The sequence below is a fragment of the Puntigrus tetrazona genome, chromosome 2 (assembly GCF_018831695.1).
Source record: "Puntigrus tetrazona isolate hp1 chromosome 2, ASM1883169v1, whole genome shotgun sequence".
NCBI lineage: Eukaryota > Metazoa > Chordata > Actinopteri > Cypriniformes > Cyprinidae > Puntigrus > Puntigrus tetrazona.
Genome location: NC_056700.1, coordinates 9,162,349 through 9,180,893, shown reverse-complemented (window position 1 = coordinate 9,180,893; position 18,545 = coordinate 9,162,349). Strand labels below are relative to the sequence as shown.

General features: G+C 38.0%; 2 protein-coding genes across 6 annotated transcripts; both read right to left on the bottom strand.

The window, feature by feature from the left end:
* Positions 1-586: 586 nt before the first annotated feature.
* Positions 587-7,041, bottom strand: tecrl2b (trans-2,3-enoyl-CoA reductase-like 2b). Of its 3 annotated transcripts, XM_043254902.1 has the most exons (13): positions 6,670-7,041; positions 5,220-5,270; positions 4,767-4,818; positions 4,609-4,653; positions 3,968-4,071; positions 3,770-3,885; positions 3,443-3,548; positions 2,976-3,048; positions 2,861-2,904; positions 2,306-2,363; positions 1,950-2,038; positions 1,748-1,793; positions 587-1,127 (listed from the first exon to the last, which is right to left on the bottom strand). In XM_043254902.1, the coding sequence occupies exons 1-13, from the start codon at positions 6,805-6,807 to the stop codon at positions 1,000-1,002; spliced, it is 1,050 nt and encodes a 349-aa protein (XP_043110837.1). In that variant the 5' UTR covers positions 6,808-7,041; the 3' UTR covers positions 587-999. The 3 variants fall into 3 exon arrangements, with proteins under 3 accessions (XP_043110837.1, XP_043110820.1, XP_043110827.1); XM_043254885.1 differs by lacking the exon at positions 6,670-7,041 and having other exon boundaries at positions 5,220-5,684; XM_043254892.1 differs by lacking the exons at positions 1,950-2,038; positions 6,670-7,041 and having other exon boundaries at positions 5,220-5,709.
* Positions 7,042-8,978: 1,937 nt separating this feature from the next.
* olfm3b (olfactomedin 3b) lies at positions 8,979-18,283 on the bottom strand. Of its 3 annotated transcripts, XR_006252402.1 has the most exons (8): positions 18,039-18,283; positions 15,341-15,484; positions 14,633-14,788; positions 13,375-13,594; positions 13,173-13,279; positions 11,832-12,524; positions 10,499-10,610; positions 8,979-9,448 (listed from the first exon to the last, which is right to left on the bottom strand). XR_006252402.1 is itself a non-coding variant. In XM_043256072.1 (7 exons), the coding sequence occupies exons 1-6, from the start codon at positions 18,105-18,107 to the stop codon at positions 11,847-11,849; spliced, it is 1,374 nt and encodes a 457-aa protein (XP_043112007.1). In that variant the 5' UTR covers positions 18,108-18,283; the 3' UTR covers positions 9,927-10,610; positions 11,832-11,846. The 3 variants fall into 3 exon arrangements, 2 of the variants coding, with proteins under 2 accessions (XP_043112007.1, XP_043111999.1); XM_043256072.1 differs by lacking the exon at positions 8,979-9,448 and having other exon boundaries at positions 9,927-10,610; XM_043256064.1 differs by lacking the exons at positions 8,979-9,448; positions 10,499-10,610 and having other exon boundaries at positions 11,109-12,524.
* Positions 18,284-18,545: the final 262 nt, after the last annotated feature.

Genomic DNA, 18,545 nt, shown 5'->3' with positions numbered 1-18,545 from the left:
TAAGTAAATGTTGTTGTTTTTTGGTGAGAAATATCCTTTTAAAGCAGTTGGATAAAACTTAAAAAAAAATTATTACTTAAAATAATTTTTTGTTTCCATGAAACTTGAAATGTATGTTATTTGTAAATATTTGTTTTTCTTTCTAGCAGGTGCCCTTTTCTGTTGTTGCTCTCAAATCTTTGGAACGCTAAATCAGTGCTCATCTGTTACAGCAGTGCCTGTGAAGAATGTGCATGCAGTGAAATGCTTTATGCTAATTTAAATCTTTTGATTATTAATCTTTCTCTGGGTCAGCTGGCTGGCACACCTTGGCTTGTAGATGTTGTTGTTGTTTTTTTTTCAAACTAACTCAACAGACTTAACCTTATCCTCATGCTGTAGAAAATCAGTAAACATATGTTTCTGTTTTGGGGAATGAAGAGGTTTTATTTTCTTTAGTAAACAGCTTTAACAAAAAGCAATGTAAGATGACGAACACTATTCTGTAAGACTGCAGAAAAAATACTGACATTTTGAAACTGATTATCACTTATTTCTAGGAAATAAAATCTTCAGTAACAAAATACGTATGACACAAACACTCGGATGTGTTCTGCAAAATGTTTTAATGCAATACAAAAATGAACAATCAACATCAATAAAACTGTACACCGTGTGGTCTGAAGGCCTTCACAGTCAGGTCTTCCAATCATTGATGTCAAGCAAATGTTTCAATTTGCAAAATAATACACCTTTTGCAAAAGTTTCTGTTAGTATATCTTCCTCAAACTTGCAGTACAACCTCAGCCTGTCCTCAGTTATGCCTCTTTTCATAATTAACGTAATTACTAGTAATTACCTCCTCACACTTCAGAGAGTACATCACGATCTTAACTGTGTCTGATTAAATCACAAGGTCTGACAGAGAAACAATAGACTTGTTTTGCTGCTTATGATATGTCGTTTTGGTGAGGCATCCAGTGACAAAGTGCATGTAGCTTCATCCTCCATCCAATCGATCTAGAAGAAGAGTGGAATGATGGCCGTTCTCAAGTCAGGATAGTCTTTGAATTGCTCGATGTAGGTTTTATGCTTCGCCCGAGCCCATATAGTCATCTGAATGAAGCCCAAAAATGCAAAAACTCCCACTGCAGAAAAATAAAGCATTCATGGGTTTATCAGGCAGGTGCAGCAAAATATATACTCGATAAAATATAATGGTCAAAGTGCACTGGTGGTGGTCTAACATAATGCAGAATATTAAATGGGAGTCGTTTTACATCAACGCATATTATTGTTGATATTTTTTAATCTTTAAATAACTTATTTTCAGTTTTAGATGTTGAATCTCAGATTTTTTTCTGTGGTCTTAGACACTCTCGAAGTCGTGTGATTTCAGTTGAGAGGAATCCGGAGTAAGATGTTACTATAGTTCTAGAATAAATGTGAACATGCATAAATTCACCCCACTCGCCAAAAAAAATGATCTAGTATTACTCAAAATGAATAAAAACTGCAAAATGCGACTCAGAATATGCACATTTCCAATTATTTAATGTTAAATAACGCAAATATCCTTTATGTGTTTAATATTTACTACTTTTACACTGTATTGTAGAGACATAAATTCACTTCCTCTTCAGCCTGAGGCTTATTTATTTCATTTTTGGTGTGAAAAGGCTTTTACATTTGTCGAAAAATATCACTTTTTTTATATTAAAAGCGTGTGATTTCACATGCAGTGTGTAGATGGTGTGTGACGGTCTACCTGGAACACACTGTGTCATGACCGTGAAGCTGATCCATGATCCCACCTGGAAACAAACACAGATTTCCAATTTTACATCACTACACAAAACATAGACAATATTCCTCAAAGAATGCTTCATGCAGAAACATTTCACACGCTCTCCGCACGCAGATGTCTCATTTACTGCTTTTTTGACCTGAAACGAATAAAGTCGACAAACCTCATATGTGTAGTTTGGGCAGGACACGAAGAAAAAGAGCCAAGTGAATGGATTATTTGTCGGATAAGGAATCTCTGTAGGCCTGGAGCCTGTCGACGTGTTGAGAAGAGCATATATTTATGCGGCAATGGAAATATCTTATATAGCTAAGAGCTAAGGATTCCGTCAGGAGCGTGCACGGTCTCTGAAGAAGGTATTAATGTGGCAGATTATTTTACTTTGGACTCCCACACAGTCCTTTTATGAAAGGAACAAAGAAATGGTAATTAATCACAATCACTAGGTTTCATTCTCTGTCTTGATCGCCCGTGTTTACACCCACACAGCTACAGAGATGAATCTTTATTAGGACTCACCGTTACAGCTGATCCGATTCAAAATCAGATGAACTGAGAAATTGCCAAACTCACAGACCTGAATGAAACGAACAAAGAGATGACGAAGAAAAACAGCTACGTGAAATGAAAAATCGAATAATGCAGAATACTGCGGTTGTTCGACAAACCACTGTGAAAATGGATTCATGACATCTTATCAGTTTTTTCTTGTTTGTTCTTATCGATGGGCGCCGCTCTCCGTCAGAGACTTCTGATGAGCGTGATTTAGTGCAACCTTCACTAACAACTGCTATTGAATTAATAAGTATATCTAAATTCACTGTTATCCCACAGATCACTATAGTGACCATGTTTACAACAAGTTTACTCATTCTATGACAACACTCAACAAAATGAATAACGTGGGACAAAAATGTGTGTTAACATACTTTACTAGCCTTTTTAACTAACTCTTCTCATGAAGCAAACAGGAAATAAACCCATGAAACAGCGCATATATGTAACTGAGAGCCATTTTTTGCATATGATTCGATCTGATTTTTAGAGCTTTGTAAATGATTTTGACATACGTACCAAAAACATTGCCAGCGCGCAGTAGATTTGAAGTCTCCCATAAGCTAGAGAAAAAGAAGTTCAAATGAGATGAGGCTCCCGAACTAATGTGACATGTGACATAATGAGCACTTACTTGCTGGGGTGTAGAGCGGGTGGTTGATGTAATACGCCTGCCACGCTGCAAACCCCCAGTAATACAGACAGAGCTACGGGATCACAGTTTTTATTCACTTGAGGATCGCTCCTAATATAACACACACACACTCAACCCCTCAAATGACAATTCCTCGACTTCATATCAAAGGCGAGCTTGATACGAGCTTGCTTTCACGTGTGCAGGCAATATTTCGAACGACTCCCTCATATGGTCAAAGCATATGTACTCTGAGTGTGTTGAAAGATACTGTAGGGGCATAATTTAAACCAGCAAGGGGACGCTTAATGGAAAGCAGCCAAATATTCCCCCCGAAGCTCCTCAGCGCTTCACTGACACCACTGAACTAACGCCAAAGTCATAAGCACTTCAGACACATTAGCTAATGTGCCAAAACAGGAAACGCTGTGACAATTTCGTACCACAAAATACAGATATGAACATACCAGCATGATGGTGCGTAAAGGTAACGTTCCGTCGGAAAAACGATGGATGAAAATAGTTTCCACAAGCCTCTTGATGTAATGAAGAGAGTGGCACCAGCTAGCCAGTCTGTAAAAGCAGGGTCAGATATGAAATATGAAATATTATTCATTATTAATTTCACACAATAAGCTTTTTTAACAGTTAATGTCATTTCAATTCTGATTTAAGGTCAAAAACACTATTTAACACCACTGGACCAATCGAAATACGTTAGGTTACGCCAACGAATAGTTAGGTATTTAATGTGACCTAAATGACCTAAATAAGGTTTTTCACTCTGAACTCACTTGACAACTTTAAATGGACTGCGGGTGAAGTCGAACTCGTGCCCGTAGATGTAAGGAAGGCGATAGTAGAACAGCAGGTAAATGAAAAGCGGCCCGAGACACTCTGCCAGAAACACCTGCAATCAGACCCCACAAAAACACCGTCACTGTCACGAGCTGCTGCTGTCTACGAGAGCACGCATCAGATGCTTTCTGTACCATAGTCCAGCCTAACTGTGGGCCGAGGTCCTGGAAGAACATGGTTGCGGTCGTGCCGACCGGTAGATCCTCCAGCACATCGTCGTCACTGAGGGCCTTTCCCTCTGAGAATCAATCAGCTCAGTCATTACGTCAATAAATAAATGCACCTCATTTAAATTATTATCTAAAAAATCTGATTTAAACAACTTCTCTTGTTGTTATTGTCAAGCAGCTGAGGTTTTCTCACTGAAGCCTTCTCCGGTGTGAAATGATGGCTGACATGCCGTCAGGAGAAGTGCAGACATGCACATATGCACCACAGCTGCTGCACATCTAAGATCGCAAAAGCATCTGGCTACTGTACTAAGCTTTATACATCTAGATTTTTTATTTTATTTTACCATCCATCTACTTTGAAGGTTTGGCGGACATTTTTGAACGAAACGTTTAGAGAACTTCCAATGCAATACCATAGGATGTCCAATAAAAAAAAAAAAAAAATTAAATAAATAAATAAATATATATATATATATATATATATATATATATATATATATATATATATATATATATATATATATATATATATATATATATATTTAATAAAATAAAAAAACTAAAATCAAATAAATAATTGATTGATGGATAGGACAGTTTACCTGGATGTAGCTTCAGGGCCTGTCTCGATGGATAAAACTTGGGGTCTGCAGGGATTTTAAGAACTGTAATCTTCACAAAAGCTTGTTCATATTATTTTACATATGCTTACATAAAATTCATTCTTTGATTATGCGAAAAAAAAAAAAAAAACACTTACAAATTTTGTGCAACAAAGTCTTGATCTCTGCGATAGTGGCGTTGGGCTCCACCTAAGAAGGTTTAAGAATTTTTCTCAGCTGTTGCTCCCACAGAAGAGGCTTTTGTTTACTCTTATGATTTCTGGCCCAATGCCATTTTATTATCATTAACAAAAGCCAAAACTAAAACGATAAAGAAAAATGTAATATAATAAAATACATTATTTTATATCAGTTAAAGCAACATTTTAAAAAAGTACTAAAATGACAAACTGGAGTCAGAAAAAAATACAAATATAAAATATATATATATAAAATGAAACACTTAAAATGGCAAAATAACTAAATATAAAATAAACGTAGAAAATAAAATTATAAATTAATTATAAATGAATGATACAAAATAATAGAAGATAATAATAGAAAAAAAAAGATGAAATATCATAATAGTATGTTAACACTGCAAAATGCACCTTATCCAGGTAGCAGAGTTGCGCCTTGCTCTTGGGGTCCAGGATCTCCACCTCAAAAAAGACATAATTCTTATTCTTGCTCTCGCCAGCTTTCAGGCCGTGGTCACATCTGGCCTTTATGAACTGGGCTACGGTGAAGAGACTCCTTAAATCCACACATCCCATGATGCCTGCTGAGGGCTGTAGGTGAGCCCTGGTTTTGGTGGTTGGAGCACAGATGCGATCAGACCCTTAGAGCCACAAGCTAAGAGATGGAATGCTTATGATGACCTCACAGGGATATCGAGTGGAGTATCGCGGCCAGAGTATTTGTTGACATAGTTACGTAAATTTGCTCAGGTTACCACGCTTCGAGATTTCAAACACCGTCAAGCTCGCCGCGACTTTTTATTTCCGGAAAACAGGGCCTGTTCTACTTCATTTGGAGCATTTGTGACCTGCGTCTGCAGAAATACGCCTGTCATGTACATGCACATGAAGCACCCCCGTGAAGAGACGTGAGGGGCATGTGGGTTTGGAGCTGCAGGCTGGTCTATATTTGTCTCTGACGGTGAGGGGCAATTTATCAGCCCCGCTGCTCCCTGCCTCGCAGACCTCTGAACCCCAATAACACTGTCAACTATCATTTCATCAAGTGCTTTGAGTTTAATCCTTCTGGTAAAGGGAGACGGCCCCCTGTCATGCTTTAACCGTATCCAGCCTTTTATTGATATCCTAGCCTTGATTACCGGCTTAAAGTATGAAGAAAAGTAGAGCAGTGTGCTGCTGAGATATCAGCTCTACTGTGAAAGAGTAGATGTGACCATCACACAAACAAAGACATTCTCACAGAACCTCTTATTCTTAACAGATTATTAACAGGTTATTTATTGGTTAGAAAAAATTTATTAAATAAATAATAAACTCAATAATACAGCGCAGGTAACAAATGGTACATACACATACACAAACACACATTATATATATATATATATATATATATATATATATATATATATATATATATATATATATATATATATACACACATACATACATTTTATATATATATATATATATATATATATATATATATATTTTTTTTTTTTTAGGGACAGTAAAATGCATATTTTGTTATTTGATAAAAGTAATAAATGATTTAATTTTTATTTTCTGTTCTAGACACATCTAAAGTCATGAATTAGCAATAACCAATAACCATTATTGTACATAACCATAACTAAAAAAAAATAATAAAAATCAGTAAATATAGCAACTCATTCATTAAAGCTATTAATAATAAACTAAGCATTCTGTTAACTGTATCACAGTGACACAAATGGCACAAAACAGTCCATTAACTGCAGCAATACAACCCATTCGTCACATACAGATATTTTAGTTCTTCTATATTTAAAACATAACATCTGTGGAATAAAAAATAAAGCCAAAATGTAATTCAAGTAATTACCTCGAAATAGGCGACTCTATTAATGACTCCATGTCTCCTCCAGTCCTCCAGATGAAAGCCTTGCCACACAATCGTCTCCCAGCCTCTTAGAGAATCAATGTTTTCTTCCAGCATGTCCATATGAGTAGAAGAGGCCATAATTCCTCATATGCAAGCCTGCCTTGCCTTTGTTGAATGAGATGTTACCAGCCCACTAAATATCTCCTACTGAATCCTAATGAGAATGTCAAATGGAGAGTAACCGCTCTCCACTGCTGGAAATAAATAGACAGTTGTCTCCAGTGATCAATACAGTAGATAATTAGCCATAGAATCGGGCATAAATCATGAGGTGCTGAGGAGGAGACAACTGCGCTAATTAAACTGACTGACTGAACAGTGAAGCAGAGAGTAAATGCTGATTCTTTCATAATGAACAACCAATTCAGTTTACAGACAACATGGTGGTTTTGTTCCACCGTTTCTAAATAAAATTTGATTTTTGTTTTTATAAAATTGAAGTTTGAGGATAACCCTTGTTCAGGGAGCTTTTTTGGCTCGTAATTTGGTTCCGTTTGTAGCCGCTAGGAGGCAGCACGCGCTTGACGTCACACAAGAGCTCGCGACAGAGTTTGTTTACACGGTTACGTTAGCTCTTACACAGAAGATGAATCATGCTGTTCAGTCATAAAACATTGAAAATAATTATCTAATGGGGTTTTAGAAGTTTTCTTTTATAGTTACTTGAGACTATGCGTAAAAGTTTTATTTATTTATTGAATATGCCGCGAGAAACGGTTACATTGCTAACAAGCTAAGAAGGCTGTCGCATTCGTGATAGTTTTATTCCTTTAGCAGCAATTTAATATTTTAGCGGTTCTCAACTCCTTGCAGAGTTTAGATCCAACCCTAATCAAACACACCTGAACAAGCTAATCAAGGGCTCTCTGTACCCTCAGATAGGGCACTATTTGAGGACACAGCCATTTTAAGTGGTGTCCGAAACCATAGTGGACGTTCGAGTGCACTCATTCAGTTCCATAATGCACCGCAAAAACGAGCATGAATGTACACTCAAAGGCTAGAGAGTCCCTATAATGCAGCGTGAGTGTCGCGGGTGCAATAATTTCGAGCGTTTTGCCAGAAGATGGCGCCCGCAGCTGAGTCATCCATCCATTCATTTTCCACAGCACTCGCGCATTACAGCGTAACACAACAAATGTATAAATTCATTGTACAGTGATTATTAAATTGTTTAACTGGTTTATACATATTTACACTTTACAGAATACAAAGGTAAATTCTTTAACATTCGTTGCTGGAGTTACCCGTTTCAAACGATCATGAAGCAGCAAGCAAACTATGCGAAAGCGGCAGTACTTCCGGTGCACTCAGTGTCCGAATTCCCTCACTCGTTTTCGTTGACCCCTTCAAGTGAACTGAATGAGTGGACTAACTTAGGGAATAGTGAACGAGGGGAGGTTACTGTAATTGATGTTGTACAACAGCATGAAAAACCACAAACCACTTTACTCATTCCTCATGGATTTGAAGGATTCAAAATGAGAATACCCGGCTAGGCTGATTTTGGATACAGCATGTTCCTCAATAGAGATCTTGTCCAGCTTTTTGCATTTAGAGATAAAATGCAGAGGCTTGTGAAACCTTGATGCATGAGATAAATCAGCGATTCTTTCTATTGACCTTCATTTCCATGACCAACGGGAGAGAGAACACTGAGATATGTCGGTTATTAAGGGCAGCTCTAGGCCGGTTTAGCTGGAAGGAACACACTCACTTGAGACAACTAGTAGCTACTGGGAATCCTGAATCTTGAAAGAGTTTATATAAGACAGCACAGGCTCACTTGCACTATATTTAGCCATTAAATATTTCACTTTATGATCTTCATTTTATTTTGTTCATAACACGCACAATCATATTGAACCATTCCTGGCGTAGATGAACTCTTTTTGAGATGATTGGGATAAAAATGTTCCAATTTACCTTAATTCACCCTACTGTATATCACTTATCCTTATTTATATGGCTTTAAGAAGTATACAGGAAAACAATACAGCTATAGTGCAATAAATTGCTAATGAAATTGTAGTACAACTAAAATTGATATACCAAGCAGGTATTTATTAAAATAAATAAATGGTCCCACACTATATTAAGTGGCCTTAACTACTATGCACTTACATATAAATTAATCATTTAATACAATGCACGTATTGTGTTTTTACATTTTACTTATGTTTTAAAAACACATGCATGTAATTACATCTGTAATCAATTTCTGCAATTGCATTTATAATTACATTGACTAGTCAAGGCCACTTAATATAAAGTGGGACCAAATAGAATTATATATGTTAATGGTAGTGTTAATCTCTATATCTTGCTAACAGCAATAAATATATAATACATACATATACATACATATATGCGCGCGCGTCTTCAACCAAAGGATAACATAACAAATGGCTGCGCACAGCCACTGACACAGTTTTTCGCAGTTCATATGCATCTGAAAGCTAATAGATGCATATTCTGAGCAATGTGACACGGCATCTTTCTCATTTCACCACGTCTAATGCATTCAGACCCAATCACTCTGACAGTCCACCTGAGAGCTGACTCAACCTCATACGCCTGCAACACCCACAGGCCTGCTGCTCGCACGCAGGAACTTAAGTCCATTTACTCAGCTTTGCTCACTGCGCCTCTCTTTTTTGGCTCTCTCTCTCTTTCCCCCTTCATTTTCTTCTTCAAAGTCCGCATCTCTGGCTGCCTGCTGAGAGGGGTGTTGAGAAAGTTAATTTTAGTGTTGGCCTTATATGCTATGCTTGGCCTGTCTCAGTCAGCACCTGCCCCGGCTTTGATACGGGGTGACAGTCTGCCTGATTCATCTGCCCAGGAGCTGTCAGTCAAACGGCCAGTCATGGGCATTGTAGTCAACACAGAGACACCCCAGAGCACCGGGCTAACTGGAGCCAGGTCACACACGACAAATTACGAGGAGACCCTCTTTCAATTTTTCTCATAATAAGTCAGCGATTACGTTGTATGTTGTAGAGACGTGTGATGTGTGAATAGAAATGAAGGGGGAAATGCCGAATCGAGCCAAATTTCACTGGTATAAAGAAGATGAAGCTACGATTCCCTATACAAATAAACACTTCATATTGTTTTATATTGTTTTTAATAATGTTTTGTCTATTCTTTGGTAAACTTAAAAAAAGCACCCAGAATCACGGTTACAGTGCGTTTATTGATAAATGTAACGTCATTGATTTCCTAAGAGCTGGTAGAATAAGAAGCATTACGTTTTGTATAAAGTTTTTTGAGGCACTTCAGACGGTATTAAAACATTAAATTTGATTACATATGGCACTAGGAAGGAAATCATTTCTAATATACACACCTGCGGTGGTAATTGTGTAATTGTTAATTTGCTGAAAGCTGCTGAATATTTAAGTGTCAGCACATCTCGACTCCTCTCAGGAACTAAAAGCTTTTTGACTGATCGTGAACTTAGGAAAACTAAAAGAGAACGAGATAATATATCTACGCAGAACTTTATGTCACCCTCCTAATTATTACACAGCTTCTGATGGGTCAAACACTGTTTAATAAACACCAAAACCAATCGTTTTCGTTCCGTTATATGCAAAAACAGAGCAATATACAATATAGAGCAAATGAAACCCAGACAGGATCTAGAAGGATACAAGTCCTGATCCTGAGATCCTTCTGTCAGGGTTTACTTTGCGATTATGCCCGGCTGACTGTACATTATCCCTTACATAAACGTACTTATTCTCACTCTGCTGAATTATGTTACCGTGAATCAGGGGCCTGGAGAGATGTGTTGACTGAAGTGAAATTGCATTCGTCAGACTAGAGCTGTCACTCGTCACTGAAGATGAGAAGTCAAACAAGATGCGCGAATGTTCCTTTAAGGGAAAACGAATACATTTGTTTTAGATATTGGGGATGCAGGTTTATGAATATTGATAGAACATCCCGTAGCAAAGAACTGATTGAATCACAGGTTTTGAGAAAATAACAGCATAATTAGTTGTTCTGTGCGAATTCTGAATAAACAGAAGGGGTTTTTTTTTGTCTGTGGCATTGTCACTAAATGAAGAATCGACTCTTTGGTGTCGATGAGAACTTGGATAATTTCTCACCAACATCAAAAGGATAATCACAAAGCCCTCTGAAGTTCTCTCATCCACAAATTTCCTTGGGCAAAAAAAAAAAAAAAAAGCATGAACAAAGCCTTTGTTGAATGAAGCTAGAAATGTGAGGTATAGAGGTAACATCATTGAACAGCATTTCTCACTAAAACACCACAGATTTAACTGTTGCCTGCAGTTGTGAGAAAGATACTGCGATCAATTATTTTATTAGACTGTGGATTTGAATTACACAGAAACAATGAAACCATGAACCTCTAAAGTATTTTTTATTGTAATTAGATTGTACAATGGGAAATAATTTCAGCATGGAAGGGTACTTTTACCCAAAAATGAGAATTCTGTAACATTTACTCACCCTAAATTTGTTTGTTTCATGAAAGAAAATATTTTAAAAGATACTGGGACCCAAAATATTTTGGAGCCTATTGATGTCCATTGTGTAGATATTTTCTGGTGTTCCACACAAATGCCACAAAGTTTTGGATCAACACAAAGATGAGTAAATAATGACCAATGTTTATTTTTGGGTGAACCATTCCTTTAAGTAAGTCAGAAAATAGCTGAAAATATATTCATACTCCTCTAAACATTTGACAAGCTAAAACTAAGAGACACAATTTGATAGATAAGTATATAATAAGGATTTATCATTGAATGTTTCTAAGTTTAGTTAAAAGTGTTTGTTACATTCTTTGCAGAATCGAGCATTATAGCTGAACACCACTGCTACGCACTGGAAGTTGCACAAACAACATTTAAATAGAGCTTTAAACTGTCCTTATCTGAGTCTGAGTTTGAGTTTAATCATGATTGTTTTACAGATGGAGGAGTGCAATGCTGACTGACATCTCCAGAGGCACTGAACCTCAAACTGAACCTCTTTTGATTGAAATATATAAAACCTATTATTTCACAGCAATACTACGGCGATTACAGATCAGTGTAACTGTGAAATCAAAGTTTTCCTCTCACCTCAGGGTAGATCCCTCAGGATTCGTCGTCGGTTTTAATAATGTGGAACAGCGTGACGTTGAACAGTACCTGGTGGCCATTGTTCCAGCCGTAAAGTGCACGATCCCTGGCGTTGTAATCCAGCATGGACATGTGAAAGTACTGGTTGTGGATGGGGATGTCCATGTACTCGTAGGTAGAGGTTTTGGTGGAGTATGAGAAGTATACCTTAGCACCGGTCATGTGGGAGTTGGTGATGTACAGTGTGCCGCAGATCATGAAGGACTCACCCGCGTTTCGTTTGGAGTACTCTGTGTTCCAAGAGTTCAGCACCTGGATGGTCAGAGGGTCCAGCTGGCTGATCACTACATTCCCTGCATTCTGATTGGTGGCATAGATGGCCCACAAACCGAGCTCGTCGGCCATCAGGTCAATGTCTGAGAATCCGCCCCAGCTGTATGGGTAGACGTTGTGGAAGCCGGCGGACTCGAGAGCTCGTTGGGTCATAACCCGGCCGCTTTCAAAGCTGTACCTGACAATGATGTTGCTCCGGTATTTGTTGTAGTAAAGGGAGCCGTTGTAGACCACATGATTAGTTCCGGCCCAGCTGAACGGAAGGTTGTAGGTTCTTGACTCCACGCCAGACACAAAGTCGCTTACCGATTTGTACTCACGGACGATCTTGTTGTTTGTATAGCTGTCCATGTACCAGACCTGCATTAGAACATTGGGATGAATAACATTTGAAACATAGAAAGTAAAAAACATAGAAAGTAAAACTCCACATACAAACTGATTTTTATAGATAATACTTTTAAGAGAGAGTTATTCTCTTGAAAATCTAAATTAAATTGCCCATGTTACGGGTAATGAAAGGTTAACGTTTTAGTTTTGAGAGTCTCCAACAACAAGCTGACATACATGCAAGTTTAAAAAACACTTGTCTCATACATTTTTACCTTATTTACTCAGTAAACGATTCGCTCATTAAGTACTCAAAGTGACATGATCTTTCAGAAATCATTTTAATATGCAGATTTGGTGCTAATTTTTATTATCAAAGCTGAATTATCAATATTTTTTGGTGGAATTAATAATGAATTATTCATTAATTAATTAAAATAATTTATATAAAATGTTATTTTATTAATTAAATGTGTAATTATTTTAAATATTAAATTACAGTCTTATATATTTGTCTCTGTTTTGCTGATTCAAATCAAAAGTTTATAAGTTATAATTTATCTCAGAGCTGGTTGGTTTTGTTCGTGTCTTTGAACTCTTTAAGTTTTTATAGAGAAATATAATGGAAAAACTAGCAACGCTTATCCAAAGCACTGTGACGTAGTCATAGATTATTACCTTGTTGTTCTTAGGTGAAGCCTGAGGGTCTGTCATCCAAGCTCCAAACCTCGTTCCTGATGTCTTTACAGTGATGGGGCCCGTGATTTTCATCAACTTACCACACGCTGACACAGTGAAGAAAGACAAGAAATGCCAGCTATTAGACAAAAATGTCAACACATACTGAACACATAACACAGTCACGTTGAGTTCAACTCACTGAGTTTGTTCATACAGTTCCTCAGTCTTCCCTCCAAGCCGAAGACCCTTTGCTGGAGCTCCTCGTAATCGTACGCTCCTATCTCCTCCTGGATAGCAATCAGCACCAGAGACAGGTTCCTGATCTCCTCCTTGAACTGAGATATGAGCGTGGCGTCAGTCTTGTACTGCTCCAGCACTGGAATCAGCGGCTGCAGTTCGTTCATCTTCCCCTTCAGCTCCTGCAAAACCAGACAGACATTCACATAAAAAATCGCACCTTCTCTAATGGCGTAAATGTACCTTAGAGCACTAGTGAGACAAGAAATGCGTACCAACAAGTACATATCCCTGCATTTTCCCAAAAATAAAAAGTAAACACTAGAGGCAGTAAAACTATGAAACCTTTTATTCCTTTTCACACAGAGTTATGATGAATAAAGAGTGATTTTTTTGCAAAATTACTCGAAGAATATCATGTTATGACTTTAAAACAATATTAATAGGCTGGGATATTTGAAAACTGATTCTTTTGAACGCTAGCATCACACATATCCAGCTTCATATCTATGTGTTTTCATTGACGTTTTGGAGACTACGGTTTGACAAAACGGTTTAAATTTGTGTAAAAGGAAGTAGAAATGGCACGATTGCATCAACAAATGTGTTTTTATATCGGTTTTGCATTTGTTAGCATTATCGGGCAGGTTGGATTTGGTGTAGGGCATATTTCCAACATGACTGAGCATTAACTTTTAGCACTTATATTTGAATTCTGAATCGCAGCAATACATATATCAACGTAATAAAATGTCCTTGTGATAACGCATTGAACCTTTGTTTTAGCACCATTTGGTGGACGTTTCTCTTTGAAACTGTGGCGAAATGTTCAGTAAGTCATGAAAAAAACGGTGTTGCACAAAAAGTGAACAGAGCTACATGTTTTTATGAGACCAGGCTGTAAAAATCACACGAGAAATTGACACAGCAAGTCCGGTAAACGGCAAGATGCTCTGAACAATGACATGTTAGACGAAACGATATTACGGGTTGGAAAATAAAACATGACCTTTAGAGGTTTACGGGATTTCCACAGGAATCCTGATCTGTGTGTGGCCTTTTCAAACATTTGTGAAGGATAAAGACAAGAAGCTTTTAAGTGGGATTTGATTCTTCGTTCTTGGAGAGTAATGGCAAGAATGTGGCTCTCTCAAAGCATTCTGTTCGTATGAGAAAGGGCCATTGATTTTCTCTGAGGCATGACTTTAATGGTAGCCCACCTGAAAGTTTTTAGTCAATAATGTTCTTCGGTTCGACTCGATTTGTCTGAACTTTGATCGGAGTCCTTTCATCTGGCTCTCCATTTTCATGACATACTGGAAGTCCCTCTGGGTCCTCAGGTTCAGCACTTCGATTGATTGCGACATGTTCTGAATCTTAAGAGAGGAAGATGGGCCGAAATGAAGTTAGGATCCATTAATCATTCTTTGAACTGCAAAAAGTAAGATGCGAAAGATTTAAATTATATTTTCAACTGGTGTAAATCAGCCCTGACACCATGTCTCCGAGGAATTCAGCATTTCCATAATTCCACTCAACGCAACCCAAGCAAAGACGGAAAGATGTTAGGGCTGACACATATAAAACAGGACAAAAATGAGACTCTGAATCGGTTAACCCTATTATTTCCTCCAAACAAAGAAAGACACAAATGGGCTGGTAACTACAGCAGAATTTTTACAGTAACCGAGAAGAAAAGCGTAGGAAGTAGAAACAAGAGGGGGCCTAAAACCCCCTTCAGGCCTTTTTTTCGCATTGCCGTCATCTTTATGCTCCTCCACAATCATCTGCAGAGAAGCCCGTGGCATTCTTAATAGATGACAACGGCACGCAGTCTAGCATAATGCTTTCAAATTGCTAAAATGTGAGCTTTTGTTATCTGAACCAGATCTCAGTAGTTCTCAGACACTCATTATGTGCACACACACCTTCTCCAGTAGCTGGCGGAGCTGTCTGCTCTTTGCGTCTCTGGAGCACAGGTTCTGTTCTGGTGCCACCACTGTACAGATGCAGCGGCCGTCGGCATCCTGCGCTGAACTGTACACCTGCCAGCCCTCCTTTGGTCTGATGGTCTGCGCACAAATACACACGGGCATGCATGGAGAATCTCGGTGGCTTCTGTTTACCATTTCAAATTCTAAATGACATTCTCAAACGCGATGAATTTTAATGACGTATAATGCGACACAATCTGATTTTCGTGCCTCAAGCATGCTTTAAGCAGCTGAGTTATACTGAATTGTGGATATTTAGCTAGTACTCCAACAGACTTGCATGGCGCACTATTCACTTCCAGTAGTTCATTTTATTATGCTATTTCGGTTTGTAACTTATTGCATTTGTTATATGGAGGGATGATTGAGTAAATATGCAAATCAATTGTAAATATGCATATAACTTGTTTATGTTTTCGTTAAAATCGAGCCTCAAATTTCACAACCACGGCTCTCATTTATCATATCCAGAAATCCACGTCACAATAAGGAGTTCATCAGTTAACGGTATGTTAAATTAAAAGGTGTGTGTTTGTAAAAACAAATGCATTGCATCACGTGATTAACATGAAGATACATAGATAGTTGTTAAAGTGTCCCTATTATGGATTTTTAAAAAATACCTTAATTGAACCGTTCAGGAGTCGTTGAATGAATAAGGTCTAAATAAATGCATATTGTAAGAAAATTTAAGCGTTTTTTAAACTTGTGTGCATGTAAAGTTTTTTTGGGCTCCCAAAACCAAAATATGAACCTTTCATAAACCATAACAGGGGTACTTCAAGGCCTTCTAATATAAAGTGCGCCTGACATTTTTAACTTCGAACCGTTGCTTCTTGTTAGATGCATGATATTGATCACTCTCAGCTGAATCAGGAGAGAAAAACGCATAGAACAAGCACAGTTTACAAACAAAAATATTCCAAACCAGTTCTAACAGAAGATAAACTTTTTCACTGGAGGAAATATTGTTATGGATTATGGATTAAGTAAAAAAAAAACACTTTAACAATGGATAAGGCATGCAGCTCTTCGCATCACACATTAATTTAGCTAGACTGGACTCCGGTGTAAATTACCCGTAGATTAAGTTTTTCCAAATCTGAATAAAAAAAACCTCATCCACATCTTGAGATGGCCTGAGGGTGAGTAAAATCTCCAGCAAACCTTCATTTTTGGTTGAACTATTCCTTTAAACCTTTGTCTCACGCAGTTGCTCTGCGTTCCACTGAATATTCATTTCGATTCACACCGATTCATCAGAATTCTAAAAGCAATTCAAGCTCACGCCACTAAAACATGGCAGGCCATAAATAGCATGTTTTGACGACAAATAGAACCCCGTCACAGCACCTTCACGATAAAGACCCTCTCTGCATTCATCCCCCAAAATTTCCCTAGATTGTCTGCAACAATAAAGGCGCTTTGTAAACACCCACATTCATTTTTTTTTTTTCACACACTCGCAGTGGGCTCTGAAAGGCTGGCTCTGGGGACTAGCCTTTTACAGGCGAGCTGAAAAAGAGAGTTCTTTACACACTCTGGCACACTTCCTGATGCTGCCGCAACTAACAACTAACTGCAATTTCAGCAAATTGTAACATATCCAAGTTGGATGGGTACTTCCTGCTAGTTCACTGCCATTATGAAATATGAGCAGAGGGATCCTGCTCCTCAAATAAGACCTGCAGCTGGGTTTATTAAGACTGGATAAGAGATCCTCGTGACGCCTTTCTCTGATACTACGGATTTCTTTTATTTTCGGTCACGAACTGCATGAAATTCATGCAGCTATTTAAATAATTGGCCGTGCCTCAACAATGCAGATCTGATCTTGACCCAGTGCTGAAATAGACCCATTAGGGTTTGTGTACAGATTAATAGTGCTGAGAATAGACTTTTATCAATGCCGTATACTGTAAATGACTAATCAACTCTATCATATTAGTATACTTTGAAATAAGTATTACAATGTCCATTTGTGCACATACAGTACTGCACGTAATGATATGTTACTATAATAAACATCTTAATTGGTTTTACAGCATGAATCATTATATATTCTAGTATCACAGCTGCATTAGATTGGAGAAAATGCACATCTGCATTGATAATCTCGATACAAAGAACAACGTTTATACACTGTATCCCACGCTTCATATTTTAGCGCAAATACATAGCGTTTAACTAAACGCTAGACACTTTAAATAAAATGTTACTAAAACCCAGGGTGAAATAAACCCATTCAAAGTCAATTCCCAATACAGGCGGGTTTTCAACGACAGAAACAAGAGAGAACGCTTGCTGAACGATTAATAAATCATTAAGCGATCATTCGCTATAACTGAAAAAAAGGTCGAAAAAGATCATCTGTGACCATTTGTGCAGTCATCGATGAAGTTATATATATATATATTTTTTTGCTTTTGAATGATCTTTTAAAGCATCCCACACCTATCAAGCTTAGGTGTTTTTTAGGTGATTTTCCCACAAGCAGAGCTTACTAAACACATTGCTTTCGCTTGTCACTCTACAGACATCCCGTCTCTGTGACTCCGAGCTGTAGTAAGAGCGGGACTCAGATATGTCAAGTTTGTTTCTATGTAAAGTCAGGAAGGTGCGCAGCACTCACCGCGGAAGGGCAGTAGCCGAGCAGAGCGAGAAAACACAGCGGTTTCAGCACCACGATCAGCGCCCGCATTCTGCCTCCAGTCTCCCGCCTACGTCTCTCTTGCAACCCGCTTCTCTCTCTCCGAGCTTTCAGATCGAGCTCCTTGTCAGTATCTTGGGATCGGATATCCTCGATGGAGCCGCTGAAAGTGCGTGCGCTGTCATCGTCGCTCCGGGCGCAGAAAAGTTTGAGAGATGTGTGGAGACTCTCAGCGGATATTGCATCATTAGAGCGTTTCTGTGAGGGGTTACTCATTCATTACCCGAACTAAAATATATCCAAGAGTAACTTAAAGAGACAAAACGACTTGTATAACGTAAGTAACGACTGTCTGTGTAATGTAGATAATGATTAAACAGTGTGCAATAAATGTTGCTCACTATAGAGATAAAAGTAGCGATCGAAAGATTATGGCTACTAAACAATACAATTAACGATTATTTTAGCATTTTAGAAGATTTTTTTATC